This window comes from Cervus canadensis, chromosome 31 (genome assembly GCF_019320065.1).
Source record: "Cervus canadensis isolate Bull #8, Minnesota chromosome 31, ASM1932006v1, whole genome shotgun sequence".
In the NCBI taxonomy this organism is placed as follows: domain Eukaryota; kingdom Metazoa; phylum Chordata; class Mammalia; order Artiodactyla; family Cervidae; genus Cervus; species Cervus canadensis.
Window position 1 is genome coordinate 25,263,817 of NC_057416.1, and position 17,557 is coordinate 25,281,373.

Consider the following 17,557-nt stretch of genomic DNA (forward strand, 5'->3'; position numbering starts at 1 on the left):
TTATTTTAAATTTCATTTGAATTTTCATCAAAATAATACATGTGAATTTTTTAAAAGTTGATTGGCACTTAAAGACGTATAACAAAGCATAAGTTCACACCCTTCTCAAACCCATGTTCTGTTTTATAGAAGCAATTGGCCTCCATATTTCTTTTTTTTAAAAAAATCCCTTTTCAACATATATTTTATTTTTATTGTACATTTCTCTTTGAAAGGCTGAAAAAGTGGGGAAAAGGCTAAGAGAGAGGGCTATTGTTTTCAATAACTCATCTTTCCTTTTTTATAAAATGGTATTGTTGGTTTACAATATAGTTTGGAGAATTCCATGGACTGTATAGTCCATGGGGTTGCAAAGAGTTGGATACAGCTGAGCGACTTTCACTTTCACTTCCTTCAGGTGTATGGCATAGTGATTCTGTATTTTTACTGATTATACTCCATTAAAAGTTATTACAAGATAATGGCTACAATTCCTTGTGCTATCCTTGTTGCTTATTTATTTTTAAACATAGTAGTTTATAACTTTTAATCCCATTCCCCTAAATTAGCCCCTCCCCTCCTCCCTCTTCCCTTTGGTATAAAGCCTGTGACTTTTCTATATACATTCATTTTCTTATTTTTTAGATTCCACATGTAGTGATATTGTGGCTTCCCAGGTGGCACTAGTGGTAAAGAACCCACCTGCCAATGCAGGGGATGTAAGAGACATGGGTTCGATTCCTGGGTTGGGAAGATTCCCTGGAGGAGAAAATGGCAACCCACTCCAGAGAATACGATGGCCAGAGGAGCCTGGCAGGCTTAGCACATAAGTGATATCATCCAGTATTTGTCTTTCTCTTTCTGACTTACTTCACTACAGATAATATTCTCTAGGTCCATCCATGTTGTTGCAGATAGCAGAATTTCATTCTTTTTATGGCTGAGTAATAGTCTGTTGTATATCTATACACCACATCTTTTTTACCCATTTGTCTGTTGATGAGCACTTGGGTTGCTTCCATATCTTGGCTGTTATAAATAGTGAACACGGGCATGTATGTATCTTTGAATTAGTGTTTTGGCTTTTTTCTGGCTGTGTACCTAGTTGTGGAGTTGCTGGATCATTTGGCAACTCTAATTTTAGTTTTTTGAGTGACCTCCATACTGTTTTCTGTAGTGGCTGCGCCAGTTCACATTCTCACCAGCATTGTACAAGGATTTCCTTTTCCCTGCATTCTCTTCAACATTTGTTATCCATAGACTTTTGATGATGGTCATTCTGACAGGTGTGAGGTTGCCTGCATATTTTTGACATGCTTAGATTACTGTTTTTTGACTTAACTGATTTTAGAAATTTTCTGCTTATATCCTGTAATGGTAAACTAAGGCTTGTTTCCCATATCCACTTCCCTCATTTCCTTACCTTCAATCCCTCTGCTTCCCTGGAACAAAATTATGTTTCAGGTTTTGGTCATATAAATAATTTGTTTTTATTATATATGCTCAAATACTGTATGCTAAGGCAAACTGTTACTATGACCACTGCTCCCTTAATTATCTTCTTTGTTTTCTTGATTTTTAATGTTCCTATTACTAATTTTTAATTTATCCAATTTTCAATCTGTTTTCATTTGTTTATTTTCTTGGAGAGTTTCTTGCCTTTGTATTCCCTCCCATCTAGTAAGAAGCTTCTCTGGTGGATCATTTGGTAAAAAATCTGCCTGCAATGCAGGAGACCTGGGTTTGATCCCTGGGTTGGGAAGTTCCCATGGAGAAGGGAAAGGCTATTCTTGCCTTTGGAGAATCCCATGGACAAAGGAGCCTAGCGGACCACAGCCCATGGGCTCACAAAGAGTCAGACACGACTGAGCGACTAACACATCTAGTGAGATTTCAGTTTTAGTTATCAGAATTTTAATTTTTAAGAACTATTTCTCATCCTCTGTCGTCTTTGTTGAACCATGTATAGCAATCTCTTCTTGATTCATGGGTGTAGGATCTTCACTAACCTCTTTGATGACATTCATGATATATTTTGAATTTCTCTTCTGTGCACTTTCTTTCCTAGTTTTGTTTATGTTTGGCTGTGCTGGGTCTTCGTGGCTGCGGAGGCTCTCCTCTCGCTGCGGTGTGTGAGCCCCTCATTGCGCTGGCTTCTCGCTGCAGGGCGCGGGCTCTACACTAGAGCCCCGGCCCAATAATTGTGGCACATGGGATTAGTTGCTCCATGGCATGTGAGGTCTTCTTGGACCAGGGATCAAGCCCATGTCCCCTGCCTCAGCAGGTGGCTTCTTTACCACTGAGCCACCAGGGAAGCCCTTCTGTATAATTGTAATAGCATTCAAAGGCAAAATGTTTTCTATCAAACATCTTCCACATGTATTTCTGCTTCAGGGGTATACTAGCCAGAATTTTGCCAGTATATATGATAACAAAATTTTTCTGAGAACCAATTTAAGGTAACAATTTGCAAACAGTCTATTAGTGTATAAAGATTTCCATATATACTAAGATAAAAGTAAATATATTACTTCAAACAAATTTATAATTGTCTTGAGTAATCTGATATGACTAATTCTTTGAACTGGAGTTGTCTTTCCTCATGTTCAGATCTGTTTTAGTGATAGGATCTGATAATGTTAAAATTGAAGTCTTTATGCTGTAGATGTTGAGCCCTTGCAACCGGGGAAATTTATAAGCATTTCTTAAATACCAAGCATGTTCTTCTCTTTCACCCCTAAAAGCAGAAATTTATTTAACTTTGACATCTTTTACATATCCTATTCTATACAATTTCATTTTTATAACTTTTCCTCTTTATAATTGACATGTTTTACATATGCTGTTCCATACAATTTCATTTTTATAACTTTTCCTCTTTATAAGTAATTTATCGGTGAGAAATGCCTCTTGTAGAAGTTGGTGTTCCATCTAATGTGCTGCCTAACACCTTTCATATATTTGCTAATTGGGTGTTTTGAAGTCTTCTTTTAAGGAGTCAAAGGCAAAATTACACCTTCTGGCTTATTTTTGTTAGTTTGATTTTGAAGAAAATTGTGAATAATTTAATTAAATCCATGCTAATTTTCCTCAGCGACCAAAAATTATTATAAATTTATAAATTATTAACAGTGCTGTCACAAGAAGGATTATAGATTGTATTCCTCTTGGTTTAAAAACATCTTATTTTACTTCAGTGTGGATAAAGGAGTATTTTCTTTCAATGAATTTGATTGAGGAGGAGGCAAATGCTCTTCTTAATTACACCAGTTTTGTGATGAACTCAGATTACAGTTTTAACTTTACCTTTATAATGTATGTATTTGATCCAAAATGTTTAAAATCTAGGCTGTCATTTAAGTAACAGTCACCTTACTGCTATTACGACATACAAGTGTTAATGTTGATTTGGAAAGATATTCTCATTTGGAAGGCGAAATAAAAAGTGAACTTGGAGAAAGAAAAGTTTTTGTTATTAATTTTCTTTTAATTGTTTTAGCATCATAGTGTCATCACCAGGAAAATATTACAAGTCCTCAGAACCTGTTATTTCAGCTCAAGAGCAGGAGACTCAGGTATGACTTTTGTAGAAAGGCAGTTATTTTTTGAGAAGATAGTTATGAATCTAAGCATGCTTAAAATTCTCTTGCCAGTATTTTAAAAATTGTTCTTTAACAAAGAGGCTAAGATACAGTTCAGTTTATTTTTTCATCCTAGGACGAAATGTAACATCTGAAGCTCTGAAATAAAAGGACTGGATTTTTCTAAGCACATTTAAACAGATGTTGTTTATTTGCTTTTTGTTCAGACTGCATTATATGGCGAATTGGTAGCAGCTAGGCAGAAACATGCCAATACAATGGATGTTCCTCCGGCTATTCTGGCAACAAATAAAATATTGGTGGATATGGCCAAAATGAGGTAAACTATTTATATATTTTAACTTATTTTTTTTTAACATAATAGATTTGTGAAATATATCATTAAGTGGTATCATGACTATTTCTCCAGCAGTCACATCTGAGAAGTGGTTCCCACATCTCCAATGTTGATGCCAGTGATCTCTTCACTGAGCTTTAGTCCTACATTTCTACATGAAACCAGCTGTTTTCAGCAATCAGACCAGGATATGTTGTAAAATCTTAACACATTACCCACCAACCCCCCATATGTGCATTTCATGCAAATACCAGAACTCTACTTTCTGAATTCCTTAATTTTGTTAGTCATACTATCATGTTCCTCATCATGCCTCTTTAATACCTGATGTTACTTTTACTCTTCTAACATATAGCCCCATCTTTTATTATATAGTTTTTAGACTTTTTTGTTTAATTGTTCCTTGTGTAATCCGTTTATGCTTTTCTTCATTTTTTTTAGTGACAGCGTGGTAGTTCAGACCATTACCTTTGAACTATTGTAAAAGCCTCTAATTAGTTTCTCTTTTAACAGTCTCTCTCTCTCTCTGTCTCATCTGATATATGAATAACAAATTAATCATTCTTTACCATGCTTTACTTTTAACTAGTTTCTCAGTCTTAACTTAAAAGAAAGTGAAAGTGAAGTCGCTCAGTCGTGTCTGACTCTCTGCGACCCCATGGACTGTAGCCCACCAGGCTCCTCCGTCCATGGGATTTTCTAGGCAAGAATACTGGAGTGGGTTGCCGTTTCCTTCTCCAGGGGGTCTTCCCGACCCAGGGATCAAAGCCGGGCCTCCTGCATAGCAGGCAGACTCTTAACTGTCTGAGCCACCAGGGAATTTAATATAATTTTGACAAATCACTTATAGCTTAAAAGATTATCTGCCCAATTTACAGATTTAGGATTGGTGACCATCAAATAGGATTTGTTCCCTCTCTACGAAAAGAAGTAAATATCATGGTTCTTCTGAATGCATATAAATACAGGACACAAAAGAGGCTCTTAAAATATTTACTATATTAAATGAGCCTTTGGGTTATTTTGAAGTTTCAAGACTGCGTCTTAACTTATTTAGCTCACAATTCAAGGCCTTACATTTATAGATTTAAACCTACTTTTCCATCTGAGTCACAGAATTTTGATGCTTTATCTTACCTAGATTGTTCAACATTTGTTTAAGTCTCCTTTTCAGCTTCCATATACTTATTTACAGTGTTGCTTCTGCTTTGTAGTTCCCTTGATTCCCCAAAACTCCTTTTAGGAAATCCTTTAAGATCTGACATTATTTGCTTGATGAAGCCCTCTATGTTCTTATCATCAAAGTGATTCTTCTCTCTGGAATTCATAAAGGACTTTTAAATGTAAATTTAAAAGATGATTCTGTGGCACTTACTATATCATGCTTTATTTATGGTTTTGTTTTTATTGGTATTCATGTATTGTGTCCTCTAGATTTTAAACTCTGATAAAGATGTTACATTCCTCATCTTTTTGTGTTTTCCAAAGCACCTAGCACAATGCTTAATGATCAGGTGGTCAGTAAATATTTAGAAGAAATTATTTCCAAAAAATAGTTGCTTGGTAATTGTACTTATCTTTTATTCTTCCTTTTCAAAAATTGTTTCTGTTGCTAAAAAATTTCATCGAAGAGATGTTACTTTAGAGAAGAATTTTCTAATAATATTATATACTGCATGTATTTTATAATAATTATTTCATTAAAAATACATATTCAAAGACCACATTGTAATATTAAGTGAAGATATTTAAAGGAAAAATAGTAATCATTAGATTGGCAGATTTTTAGAATGAAGACATCAGACATTTTCTTCATATTGGACACAATAAGAAATATTGAAAGCCTGAAGTAGTTCGCAAGTTTATTGTTACAGATAAAAACTTTGGAAGTAATGAAATTTTCTTTTGAGTTTCTTAGCCTCTTAGTTGTCCTCTAAGACTCAAAACCTGATTCCTTGTTTTATACATTGTTTTTGGTTTCTGGAACAAACATTAATATATGTTTATTGAGTATCAGTATGAAGCTAAATATCTATCAGCTTTGTTGCTGGAGTAGTAATGTTTCAGTGGTTTCTTGACTTTTAAATTTTTTAAAATGATAGGCCTACTACAGTTGAAAATGTGAAAAGGATCGATGGTGTTTCTGAAGGCAAAGCTATGATGTTGGCCCCTCTGTTGGAAGTCATCAGACATTTCTGTCAAATAAATAGTGTTCAGGTAAAATACTATGGTTTACTGGAGCTCTGAGGGAATAAACTTTTTTTGGATGATTTTAAAACATGCTTCAAAAGCAGCATTTTCTCCCTTCATTTTAATTTCTATGCTGGACACTTAGAAAATGAATTTGGATAGTTTCTATATTAAATCAGTTATAAAAACGTATTAGTTACCAATTTTTAAAATTAAGTATAGTTGACTTACAGTATTAGTTTCATATGTATAATATAGTGATTCAATATTTTTATATATGATACTCCAAAGTTATTATAAAATACTGGTTATTTGCCCTGTGCTGTATATTACATCCTTGTGACTTATTTTATACCCAGTACTTTGTACCTCTTAACCTCCTTTCCCTATTGGGCCCCTTACCCCATCCCTGTCCCCACTGATACCCACTAGTTACATAATTAAGATACTAAAGTAGTTGTCAAGGCTGCATATGTCTGTTTATTTTGTTGAGAGGTTTTGTTTTAAAACTTGAATAAGTACTGTGTTTTGGATTAATAAATTATCTTACTTTCAAACATAGATAGAAATTAAAGCTTCGTTTATTTACTCACTATTCACTTCCAGGGGATTAGGGGACTAATTTAGAAGCAGAGCGGTCGACGTTATAGTTCATCTGTATTCTCTCTTTTTGACTTAAGGAGAAGACTAGGAATTTTTAGTTCTGTAACCATGCTTGCTATTACAAATATTTATTCAAAATTTATTCACTGTAGCCTATTTTACTTTTAAAAATCAATATGTAAAAAGAAAACAACTTTTTTGGGCCTCTCATAAAAGGAGAATTTGGGGCTGTTCCTTGAAGGTTATGTTATTTTTTTCCTTAATAGCTACTGATCATGTTTATATTCTGTCATTATATTGATATTATTTTGATCATTTGTGCTGCATTTAAAATTGTGTAGACAGACCTCTTTTCAAGCACAGAACTACAGGAAGAGCAGAAGAAAAGTTTGGTGCTGGAAAATAAAGCCAACTCACTTTCACCATCTGTGGCCATCACGTATTCTTTTTTCCAAGATAAGAAAATGTCTTTGGTAAGTGTTACTTTCAAGTTAGAGGGAATTTTTAAATTTATCTAAATGTATTTTATCAGCTTTTCAGTATTAAATTGGGATAAATTTCTTATAATCCTACAGTGTTTCACATTGGTTCATTTTATAATTAATTTTAGAACAAGGTCATTTTCTTTTTCTAAGCCTACTTCTAGTAAAATCAGCAAGTATAGTTTGAACATGATTATCTTACAGCGGTTGTATCAGAGGTACTGATTAACACATTTATAGCTTAGGGATGTTGAAGCAGCCATATTTTGAAGCTATTTTTTTTAATGGGATTAATAGTTAAAAAACTATTATAGTGTGTACTGATAATAGATAATCTCTAAGATAACACTGTTAAGTAGAAGAAGGAAAGTGCCTAGTGGTGTGAAAAATTTACATAAATGTGTATATATATGTATTTGCATGCTTATATATTTGTAAATGGGTTTCCCTGGTGGCTCAGATGGTAAGGAATCTGCCTGCAGTGCAGGAGACCAGGGTTCAGTCCCTGGATCAGGAAAATCCCCTGAAGAAGGAAATGGCAACCCACTCCAGTATTCTTGCCTGGGAAATCCTATAGACAGAGGATCCTGGTGGGCTACAGTCCATGGGGTTGCAAAGAGTCGGACAGGACTGAGTAATTCTTTCACTTTCACGCATATTCATATATCCTTGTGTATGTATACAAAAGTGCATAGAATATCTCTGGAAGGATGTCCAAGAAGCTAGAAATAAGTTTTAAAAAAGCAACACACTTGCTTTTCACTCTCTCCTCTAGTGTTATGTTCTTTTTTTTTTTTTTTTCCTTAACCATGTCTGCTTGATGCTCTTTGAAAGAAATCTGACTGCTGTGAAAAATGGACTTACTTCCTGTTTCTTCATCATTGTGGCAGACGTCCTTAAGGTTGTGGAGATTTTTTAAATACACAAAATGAAGAGGGTTTCTTAGTGGCAGAAGGGCAGAAAGTGGCTTCCCCCTGAGTTTCACTTGATTTACATTTCTGTCCTCTCTGATGTTAAATTGATTTAGATCAGGCTGTATGGTCCAGGGCCTGTTTTTCCTATTCTCTGTGTCTGATGCTCTAGGCCCCATTACACATTTTCTATTCTGTTTAAGATTCAATACAAATAAGAATAAACAGTCTCTAGCTTGTCTTAGTCATTAATAGATGTTCTACTTAGATAGCCAAACTCCTTAGTTAAAAGTTCGAAAGCCATTACACAAAGAACCAAATAATTCCACTGTACTCTTTTTGAGACAAATTGTGTAATAAATAGGAATTTTAACTTCAGTCTCTTATTTAAACAGTAACTTACATATACGTGTTAAACATGCTTGTATATATATAATTGGACCAAATATGTATGGTAAAACTGTATGTAATTACTAAGAAAATACGGAATAGCCTCTAAATTTTTTGAATAAATTATATTCTCATATTCAGCCAGGATATGAAGTTTCATATATTACATATTCATGGTTAAAAATATGAGGAGTGGTATATGTTCATTTGGGTCTTTTGCTATTATTTGGTTGTATATTATTGTGAAATATTGTAGTGTAATTATCTGTGCCTCCTGGGAGCCTGAGGGGGGTCTTGCTAGTTAAGCACAAAATTAAACATGCCTAAGGACTAATTAATCAGGAGCTATAATACAATTAGTTTTAGGTAACATGATGCCCGGTATCAAATAACCCTGATATTAGGTAGACATGGAAGTAACTAAAAACCTTCCTTTGAGTGATGAAGAATATTGCTTTAAATGCCCTGTTTTGTGAAAATATCAGCATTCATGCAAATACAGTCCAAATTTAGACTTTCAAGGTGTGTTAAAAAAGAGTATCATGAAATATTTTAGAGCTGAGTGATTGAACTTCCTGAATGTTGAGAAGAATGTTTTATCTAACAGACAGTTTAACTGGATTTGGAGCTGCATTTGTTTAAAAGCTGCGTAAATGTGTAACAGTGTCCTTAATGTAGCATAGTTCATGTTAAGTCCAGTACCAGGCAAATGATGACAGCCACCTGTAAATTGTGTTTGTTCTTATTTTATGAATAGAGCCCATTTAAAGCACTTTTTAAAGTCTTTTTGAGAACCTTTTATAGAATACATTTGGAACCTTATGTTATCTCTAAGCATCTTAGCATTTGTCTTCCTGGAAGTTCATGTAACTGAAAGACCATGTGTTATTTCAAGTGTACAGTTTATTTGTTACAGTTTACTGTATTTTTAAAAGGTTGTGGCAGCTATTAGATTTAGGTAGAATGACTGTTCTCTGTTACTAATGGGTTTTTAAGGTGAATAATTGCAGAAGGGTGGGGACTGATCTCTTGGCTAAAGCTGGGTGGTTTTGCTTCATTCAATATAGTAAGTATACAAAGCAGCAGCGCCTGTGGAGTTATAGCATGTGAGTCATTTTGAAGAATTAGTTAAAATGAGAAATTTCAATGAAGGTTCAGTCCACTGTTTTATTTCTCAGTGAACATTTACTACCTGAAGGTTTTGGACCTTGTGCTTCTATACACCCAGTGGAAGCTTAAAAAACTCACTGGTTGTTTTGCTGCCATTGCTCTAGAAAGATACAGCTGAGAAGAGGACTCTGCCTCTCGCAGCAGTTGGCATGCACTTGTCCCAAGCGGTGAAAGCTGGCTACCCAGTTGATACGGAGCGAGCAGGCCTGACTCCAGAGATTCAAAAGATTATTGCGGATGTTATCCGAAACCCTCCCATCAACTCAGGTGATAACCATGACCCTTGTCTGCAGCCTTAATGACTTGAGTCATTGAACCCAGATGAAGTAAACAAGCAATCCACTGATATTTTACACTCTGATCACATTAACCCTTTATGCTACTATGCAAACGTTGCTTTTCTAATGCTTTGTCTTGTTTTAGGAAAATAATCTTTCTTCCCATCATCACTCAAAGGAAAGTCTGAATTGGAAATTCTTGTTTTGTTTGTTTGTTTCAGCTTCTGATTACACCTTCCACACCCATCTCCAAAACAGAGCTCTTGCATCCTTCTCTGATTTCCAGTTCATTACTTGGAAAAAAACACACGTTCCTTCCCCATAGTTTACCGGCTCTTAGTTTCTTCCTACATCTTTCTGATTCCCTGTCGTTGGTTTCACTGAACTAGCCTTTCTCCTCCAGGCAGTTTTGTCAGGCACTGTGAAATTGAAGGGATGGACTTGGGTCTCTTGGGCCCCTTGTGGAAGGGTTTTCTCCTGTCATTCTGCTGTGGAACCTCAACTGTGGTCAAGCCCCTTTGTTTGCCTTACAGAAAATGTTAAAATCTGCCTATTTTAAAATTATGATCCCTTTCTTACAGAAGTAAAGACGAGGTACATTAGAAGGGTTTTCCTACTCTAAATGTACAAATGTAAACTAGATGTATCATAATAATCTGGTAAATCTGATGTAATTTTTTGGACTGTTCGGACAGAGCAGAGAACATAGCAAAAGCCTCATGTCAGAGCTACAGTGCAAATAGTTAGTTAAGCTTTTTACTACATCAGATTCTTTCCCACTGAGGAGTAAGTACACAGTTCTCCCCCCAAGGTTAGAAATAAGGTGAAAAAGATCACAATTAATACTATACTTAATTGATGAGAACAAAGGTATTTAAGTTACCTTCAAAGGCAGCCTTCATTCTAGGCCTGAGCAAGACTTGACTGAAGAACACCTCCATCTCTTCTCCTGCTGATCAACCTAAGAGGCCCGGAGAGGGGCGAACACAGGTTTGAGCAGCAGTCCTCTAAGTTAGTTCCAGGGAACCTAAGTTTCCCTCTTTACTATATACCATGTTAAAGTTGTTCTGCCAACTTTTATTTAAAGGAAAGACACATGCAGTTTCTAATCCTGGTCGATGAGACCTTCAAGTATTTTAAGGGCCTGCTGATAAATTATGTCGAGATCTTATTGGAGGGAGGAGACACCTTAACAACCAATTCTGCTTCTGTGTCAGAGCTTTCTGGTTGTGTTTTGGTGTCCCATGTAAGGCAGTCTCTATAGGGAAAATGTGTGCTAGGCTTGCTAATCTATATAATAGTTGTGAGTTCATAACTGGAAATGAATGAATTGGCATTGTGTGAACTTGGTTCATCTGGTTCTGTTAAGGTTAATACTGGTTTGTAAATCTGAAAACCTGAGGGCCAGATCCTGTCCTGTGATAAAATATCCAAGGTCCCGTAGCTGTGAGTATCTTATGAGGAAGCTAGCCATCTCTGCTGGTCACTCTCCAGTCTCCCTAACTTCAGCTGCCGTTTTACTAGAAGTTAAGGCGGAGAAAGAATAACAGTCATTACTTGTGGGGTTAGAATCGTGATTGTATAAAATCGTTCTTTCTTCAGTGCAGAAGGAAATACTATTTCAGAGAAAGTCAAATGCCTTCTTGCTCAGATGCCTGCTTGATATTAACACCCGAGAATTACTTTTTTCCTTATATATGTATTGTCTCTTAGGATTTAGAGAAAGATGTGTCTCTGATAAGCTGTTTGATAATATACAATATCTGAAAGAGCTTGTGCAGTTTTTCCCCCCCTTTTCCTATTTTCTTTACTACTACATATTGAGTATAGCAAATTTTCATTCAGAGTTAAATAATAAATTGAAATTAATATTTCAATTGAATTAATAAAGATGTTAGCATAAATTGAAATTCCAAAGAACAATGAAATTTAAATTATTAAACACTTCATCTCTTTCTGTCCAAACATTGTATATACATTATACAGATAATATGAAAATATATATTATTGTAGTTTACTTCCAAAGCCAAAACTGAGGAAGTTAATATTCATGAGCTCTATCTAAACTTTATTTCTTTCAATTGTACATTTATAGTCTGTACTATATTATTTATTGATATGAAATTTTATTTTTAAATTCTTATTTTTCCATAATAAAATACTGTTTGTTATCTCACTGAAGGAAACATTGTTGAGTTATAAATTATAATAAGAAATGAAGATATCCATGTCACACTAATGATTCAGATAGGTTATTTCATCTTTTACTTAGCTGTAGCCATATGACATAATTTAGTATTTTAATGAACCAGTTTGTTGGCATTTAAATTCTGCACAATCATGAATTGACAATTTTCTATATTTTATTATGATATAATCTTAAACATAGAGTATTTGAGAACTGAGAAATTATGTCTTATTATTTTCATGCTTATTTGCTAAATATATTTTGTCCTTGCAACTTAATATTTTAACGAATTTTGTACTTTTTTATTCTTTTAGTTTTTTTTCATGTTTACATAATTTTAAGCTGCTTCTTTCATGGAGTTGAGATTCTAACTATGCCTACTAATAAATTAAGCAGTGTATTTAATGATGTACCTGGATAATATTTTGAAGAATTTTGTTCTTTCCTTCTTAATGTGCATGTCCCTGGAAAATTAAGGGTGGCTTCCAAGGGACATGCCACAAAAATAAGGGTAATTTGATCTCTTTAACCACTGACGGGGTGCAGGCAGTGCTCATTGTTTCACTTGATTTTTCAGTAGATATTTTCAGCCCTTATTTGTGTGGAAAGTTAGGGCAAATAAGATCTTAACATAAAATCTATCTTTCTGGGAAAACATATTCAATTAATAGATATTTTAAATAGTTGATGTGTTTTGTTATGCTTCAATATCCATTGAAAGAATCGTTTTTATTAGCATCTTATTTACAAGTATGATTAGCTTCTATTTTAAGAATTATTTTCAAAAAAATTAGCTTATAATTGATATTCGAAATTTGAAGCATAATTCCTTTAGAAACAATTCTATGGATGGGGGTTTTGATTCTCAGGGCAGCCCTCAAAAGACAGTTTGAAACATAAGTTCTGCAGAGTGGCTGAGCTGACCTGACTCTGGGTCTTGGAAGCAGGGGTGCAGGAGTGAAGGGGCCGTGTGTTTATTCCATTTCCGATCTGTGAGGGGGTAGGCATTTGCAAGAGGAACATCTTCTCTGACCACCTTCTTCCTTCCTCTCTACAAAATATTTCATTATTTCCAGCTCATAGAATTTTCTGTGATGCTCTATGTAATTTACTTTTAAATCTTTTTAAAAAATTCTTTTACAGATACCAATAAAATTAAACTAATTAGAATATATGTTCCTGAAAACATTGACACGTACCTTATCCACATGGCAATCAAGATCCTGGAAAAAGATGGTGAACACAGAATGCTATGCCACTCTTCATGTGATCCCAACAAAAAGCGATGTTTCCCCGACTCTGAAGAGAGCTCTTCAAGTTCTAAGAGAAGCAGGGAAGAAGTAGACACCAATACCGAGGTGTTAATTATATGTAGAATTTTCATATACTGTCAGTGTTCAATTTGCATATCCTAATAGCAGAATGTTGTATTTTTTGATGTGTTATAAATTCTGATAGAAGGTTACTTTAAAAAAAAAAATCTCTGTGCTATGTTTCCTTTGGTTTCATAAATCTGATCTGAGAAAAGAGATTTTTTTTTTTAATGACAAGAAAAGAAGAATATAATCCCATCTATTCTAGCTTATTGTGTGGGAATGTCAGCTTAAATTTTATATCTACCTTATATGGACTGTGTAACCTGGAAATTCCCTTTCTTTCAGGGGCTTCCCTAAAATTCGGGGGTCCAGTGGTTAAGACTCTGTTCTTCCAATGCAGGGGGCACAGAGTCAGTCCTTTTTCAGAGAACTACGATCCAACATGCCTTGTAGCATGGTCAAAAGCAAAACCAAAACTCAAGTTCTATTATAAATACCTTTTAGATATTGGAATTTGTCTGTCATTCTGTTATTCTTCATGCTGTGTTCCTGTTATACTGAATCTCTCAGGTACAAGGGTAGTTGTTTCTCATGGCCCCGGGCATATCCCAGTGCACTTTGGCATGATCAGAGAACGACCATGAGTTTAGTAGCATTTTACATGGTATATTTTATTAAAATCACATGCTTTGAAAATTATTGTTCTATGATTTATCTAAGATAAATAGTAATTAAAGAATAACTATTCTTTGACACTGTGACTTTACCAAATGATTGCAAAGACTTGAAAATTTGACATTTAATATCTTCTGGGCCTAAAGTTCAGTGATAAAAGTTTATGAAAATCATAATTAACTCAAAAATTACTTTAGTTCCTGGATGATAAATTCAGCATAATGGTAGGTGGTTGCTACTATTTATATTAGAGAATTAGGAACTTTATTTCAGTTGTAATCTTTATAAAATTTCCAACAGTTAAACTCTTTTTCTCAATAGCTTAAAAATAAGAGGAACTGGTCTTTTTAAAACTGTCCTTCAGTTAGATGTGTATATATTCATGTCGTAGATAACCTAATGAAATTTGCTTACCTGGAATTATTTACATTATTTTGGCAATTGATTAGCTATAAGAAGGGCATTAAAGAAGATAGATGTTGGGCAATGGTAGTGAAACTTGGCTGCTATTCCCAGCCTTTTATTCCTGAAATCTATATACCAAGTGCCTAAGACCTTATTTTTTTCCCAGCTGTATCTGTCAATACAGGAAAAGGTGTAACTTATTATCTTTCCTGAATATTGAAGCACATTTATAGTGAAATATTGTTTCAATCACACAGTAACATTTTTGCTTTCCTCCTATTGAAATAATATCTCATTCTGACAACCAAGTGGAGATATTTTTTTTATTAGGACGTAATCGCTTGGCAGTGTTGCGTTAGTTTCCACTGTACAACATGAATCAACCAAGTGTATATGTGCGGAATGGGGGTATTGTGGAGAGGGTGGGTAAGTGGGTGGAAACCACACTAAGCTTACTAGATTTAGTCTTTTCTTTTTCCCCATTTAGGGGAACAAGAATATTGAGGCTGGGAAGTAGATTATGAGATGAGTGAGCCAGCCAGCCAGTTTTTCTTCCATCCGCCTTCCAGTATAGAAAGCTACTCTGAGCGCTGTAGAGTCTGTTGGAGGCCACGTTTCAAGATCCTTCACGTGTTAACATTCGTCTTCTCTACCGCCCTGGGTTGTATTCCGTAGTCTCTTTCATTTTACAATTATGAGGCTTCTAATAAAAGATAATGCCAAAACAAATTCTCTTTATTAGCTGATGCATCATTAGGTTTACATCTGTTGTGAATGCTGTTTACTGGAGGAAGATTATGTCTTGATAATGGTAGTTCTGATTAATATACTAAGGTATACAGTAGATTCTTTAAATATGTAGTTTTTAAAAAATTGGTGGCAAGTTTTCTTAAATTGAAGCTTTTAAATTTTTATTTCAGGAAATTAAAAAAATTTTTGCCTTTTAGTATTTTTGTCCCATTGCTTGGTATTTCTTCTTAAAGGAGAAGAAACTTTTGTTCTCTATATGTTGGATCTGCTTGTACAGATCATATAGTAGGCAACCACTGCCTTTGGGTTTAATCTTTTCCCCTAAAAGTTAAAGACTTTTAACATAGAATTCTGAGGCTTCATTTGGTGCAAGGGACCCCCTAGAATTAGACAAAATATCGTGCATGTGTACATTTGTCTTTTTTTCCTAACTGGATCCCTAGTTGCAGCAGATCCTCAAAAGAGTCTACGAAACAAAGATCATTTTTTTCCCCATTTACTGAGCAAATATTTTTTGAGTACCTGTGATGTCTCAGCAACTCTGATGATGCCTGAACTCCTCCAAGTCTGTCCACCAGTGTAGATGGACATGTGTGCTTTTTTAATCACTAATATAACTGTATGTGTGTGTACACATGCTCAAGCAGATGCCTTCCTCAGAACATTAAATTCACCATTTTGGCATACCCAAGGTTAATATGGATCTGAAATAATATCCAGTTCTTTCCTTCCCAAATGAGAGTCTACACTTGAGTGTCTAAAAACACGTAACAGGGTGGCAGGTAATTGCCTAAACAAATGACATACTGATTTTGGCTCTCATGTGTTTACTTTTGAAGCAGAAATAAACTCTGTAGTTATCATTATTTTGTTTTATTTGAAAAGGGAATGATGATGGGTGTATACTTAGTAACTTAATGCAGGAGATATTCGATCCCTGGGTTGGGAAGATCCCCTGGAGGAGGATCTGCTGCATGGCATCCCACTTCAGTATTCTTGCCTGGGAAATCCCATGAACAGAGGATGTTGGCGGGCTAACAGTCCATGAGAGTGCAAAGAGTCAGACATGACTGAAATGACTTAGCACACAGCAGTACAGATATATGTATACATATATATAATATATATACTTGTTTTTGTTTGTTTCTTTCCTATAGACTTCATCTGAAACCTCCAAGAGAAAATTACCTGAGTGGTTTGCCAGAGGAAATGAGACCTTACCTGATACCAGCAAGAAATCAGCGGCCAAAACCAAAAAGAAGGGTCTTTTTAGTTGAACTGGCAGCTGCCAGAGGAATTATGTGTCCTGCTGTATTATAAGAGGGAAGCTGTATTTCATTTCTGAAAAGAGTAGGGAGTGTTTGTTTAAAAACTATTCTAATTTTAAAGTAAAACTCACCTATTTATTGAATAGCTGGCATTTTAAAACAGCCTGGCAAACCACATAAAGTTGAGTCTTCTGAGAGTCTGAGTGAATATCTCCTAGGACAGAATCTTAAGTTACCTTCCTATGAGATTGCTTTAAGAAATCATGTCATTGCCTGTTTTCTAATCTCTTCAGTTATTTTCCTGGTATGTTTGGAGTATGTAATGTGCAATTATTTAATATCGGTAACAGATTAGGAGTTGTACAGTGATTATGTGTGTGATATGAAATATTCCTATATTACAGGAATTCTGTCTTATACATGAAGGATGCGTATTTTACAAATTGTTCTTTTTTTATTTTTAGAAGACACTCTTGTACACATTTTAAAATGGTACTAGTGGGCCAGACCAGTGAAAATGAAACATTTAGGGTTCTGTGTAAATAGACAAAAGAATAGAACAAAGGAGACCAAATGCACTAGACAGCTATGTACTTTGTATTTTACATATGATTTCTGTTATTTTTCAAATAATAAAAAGTCTTTCCTACTGAAAATTATAAAGATATATATTTTCTTAACTTTAATTTATTTAATTATCACTATGAACAAAGCTAGTGGAGGTGATGGAATTCCAGTTGAGCTGTTTCAAATCCTAAAAGATGATGCTGTGAAAGTGCTGCACTCAGTATGCCAGCAAATTTGGAAAACTCAACAGTGGTCACAGGATGGGAAAAGGTCAGTTTTCATTCCAATCCCAAAGATGGGCCATGCCAAAGAATGTTCAAACTACCACATCATTGTAATCATCTCACACACTAGCAAAGTAATGGTCAAAATTCTCCAAGTGAGGCTTCAATAGTACGTGAATTGTGAACTTCCAGATGTTCAAGCTGGAATTAGATAAGGTGAAG

General features: G+C 34.8%; 1 protein-coding gene across 10 annotated transcripts in view; it reads left to right on the plus strand.

The window, feature by feature from the left end:
• The window catches only part of WRN (WRN RecQ like helicase), a 124,865-nt gene extending 107,654 nt beyond the window's left edge, over window positions 1–17,211 (plus strand). For all 10 annotated transcript variants that reach the window (XM_043454658.1, XM_043454654.1, XM_043454660.1 and 7 more), the window contains 7 exons: window positions 3,479–3,554; window positions 3,788–3,900; window positions 6,021–6,135; window positions 7,053–7,184; window positions 9,769–9,931; window positions 13,274–13,488; window positions 16,434–17,211. In XM_043454658.1, coding sequence (XP_043310593.1) covers window positions 3,479–3,554; window positions 3,788–3,900; window positions 6,021–6,135; window positions 7,053–7,184; window positions 9,769–9,931; window positions 13,274–13,488; window positions 16,434–16,553 — 934 coding nt within the window. In that variant the 3' untranslated portion in view covers window positions 16,554–17,211. The remainder of the gene's footprint in view (window positions 1–3,478; window positions 3,555–3,787; window positions 3,901–6,020; window positions 6,136–7,052; window positions 7,185–9,768; window positions 9,932–13,273; window positions 13,489–16,433) is intronic.
• Window positions 17,212–17,557: the final 346 nt, after the last annotated feature.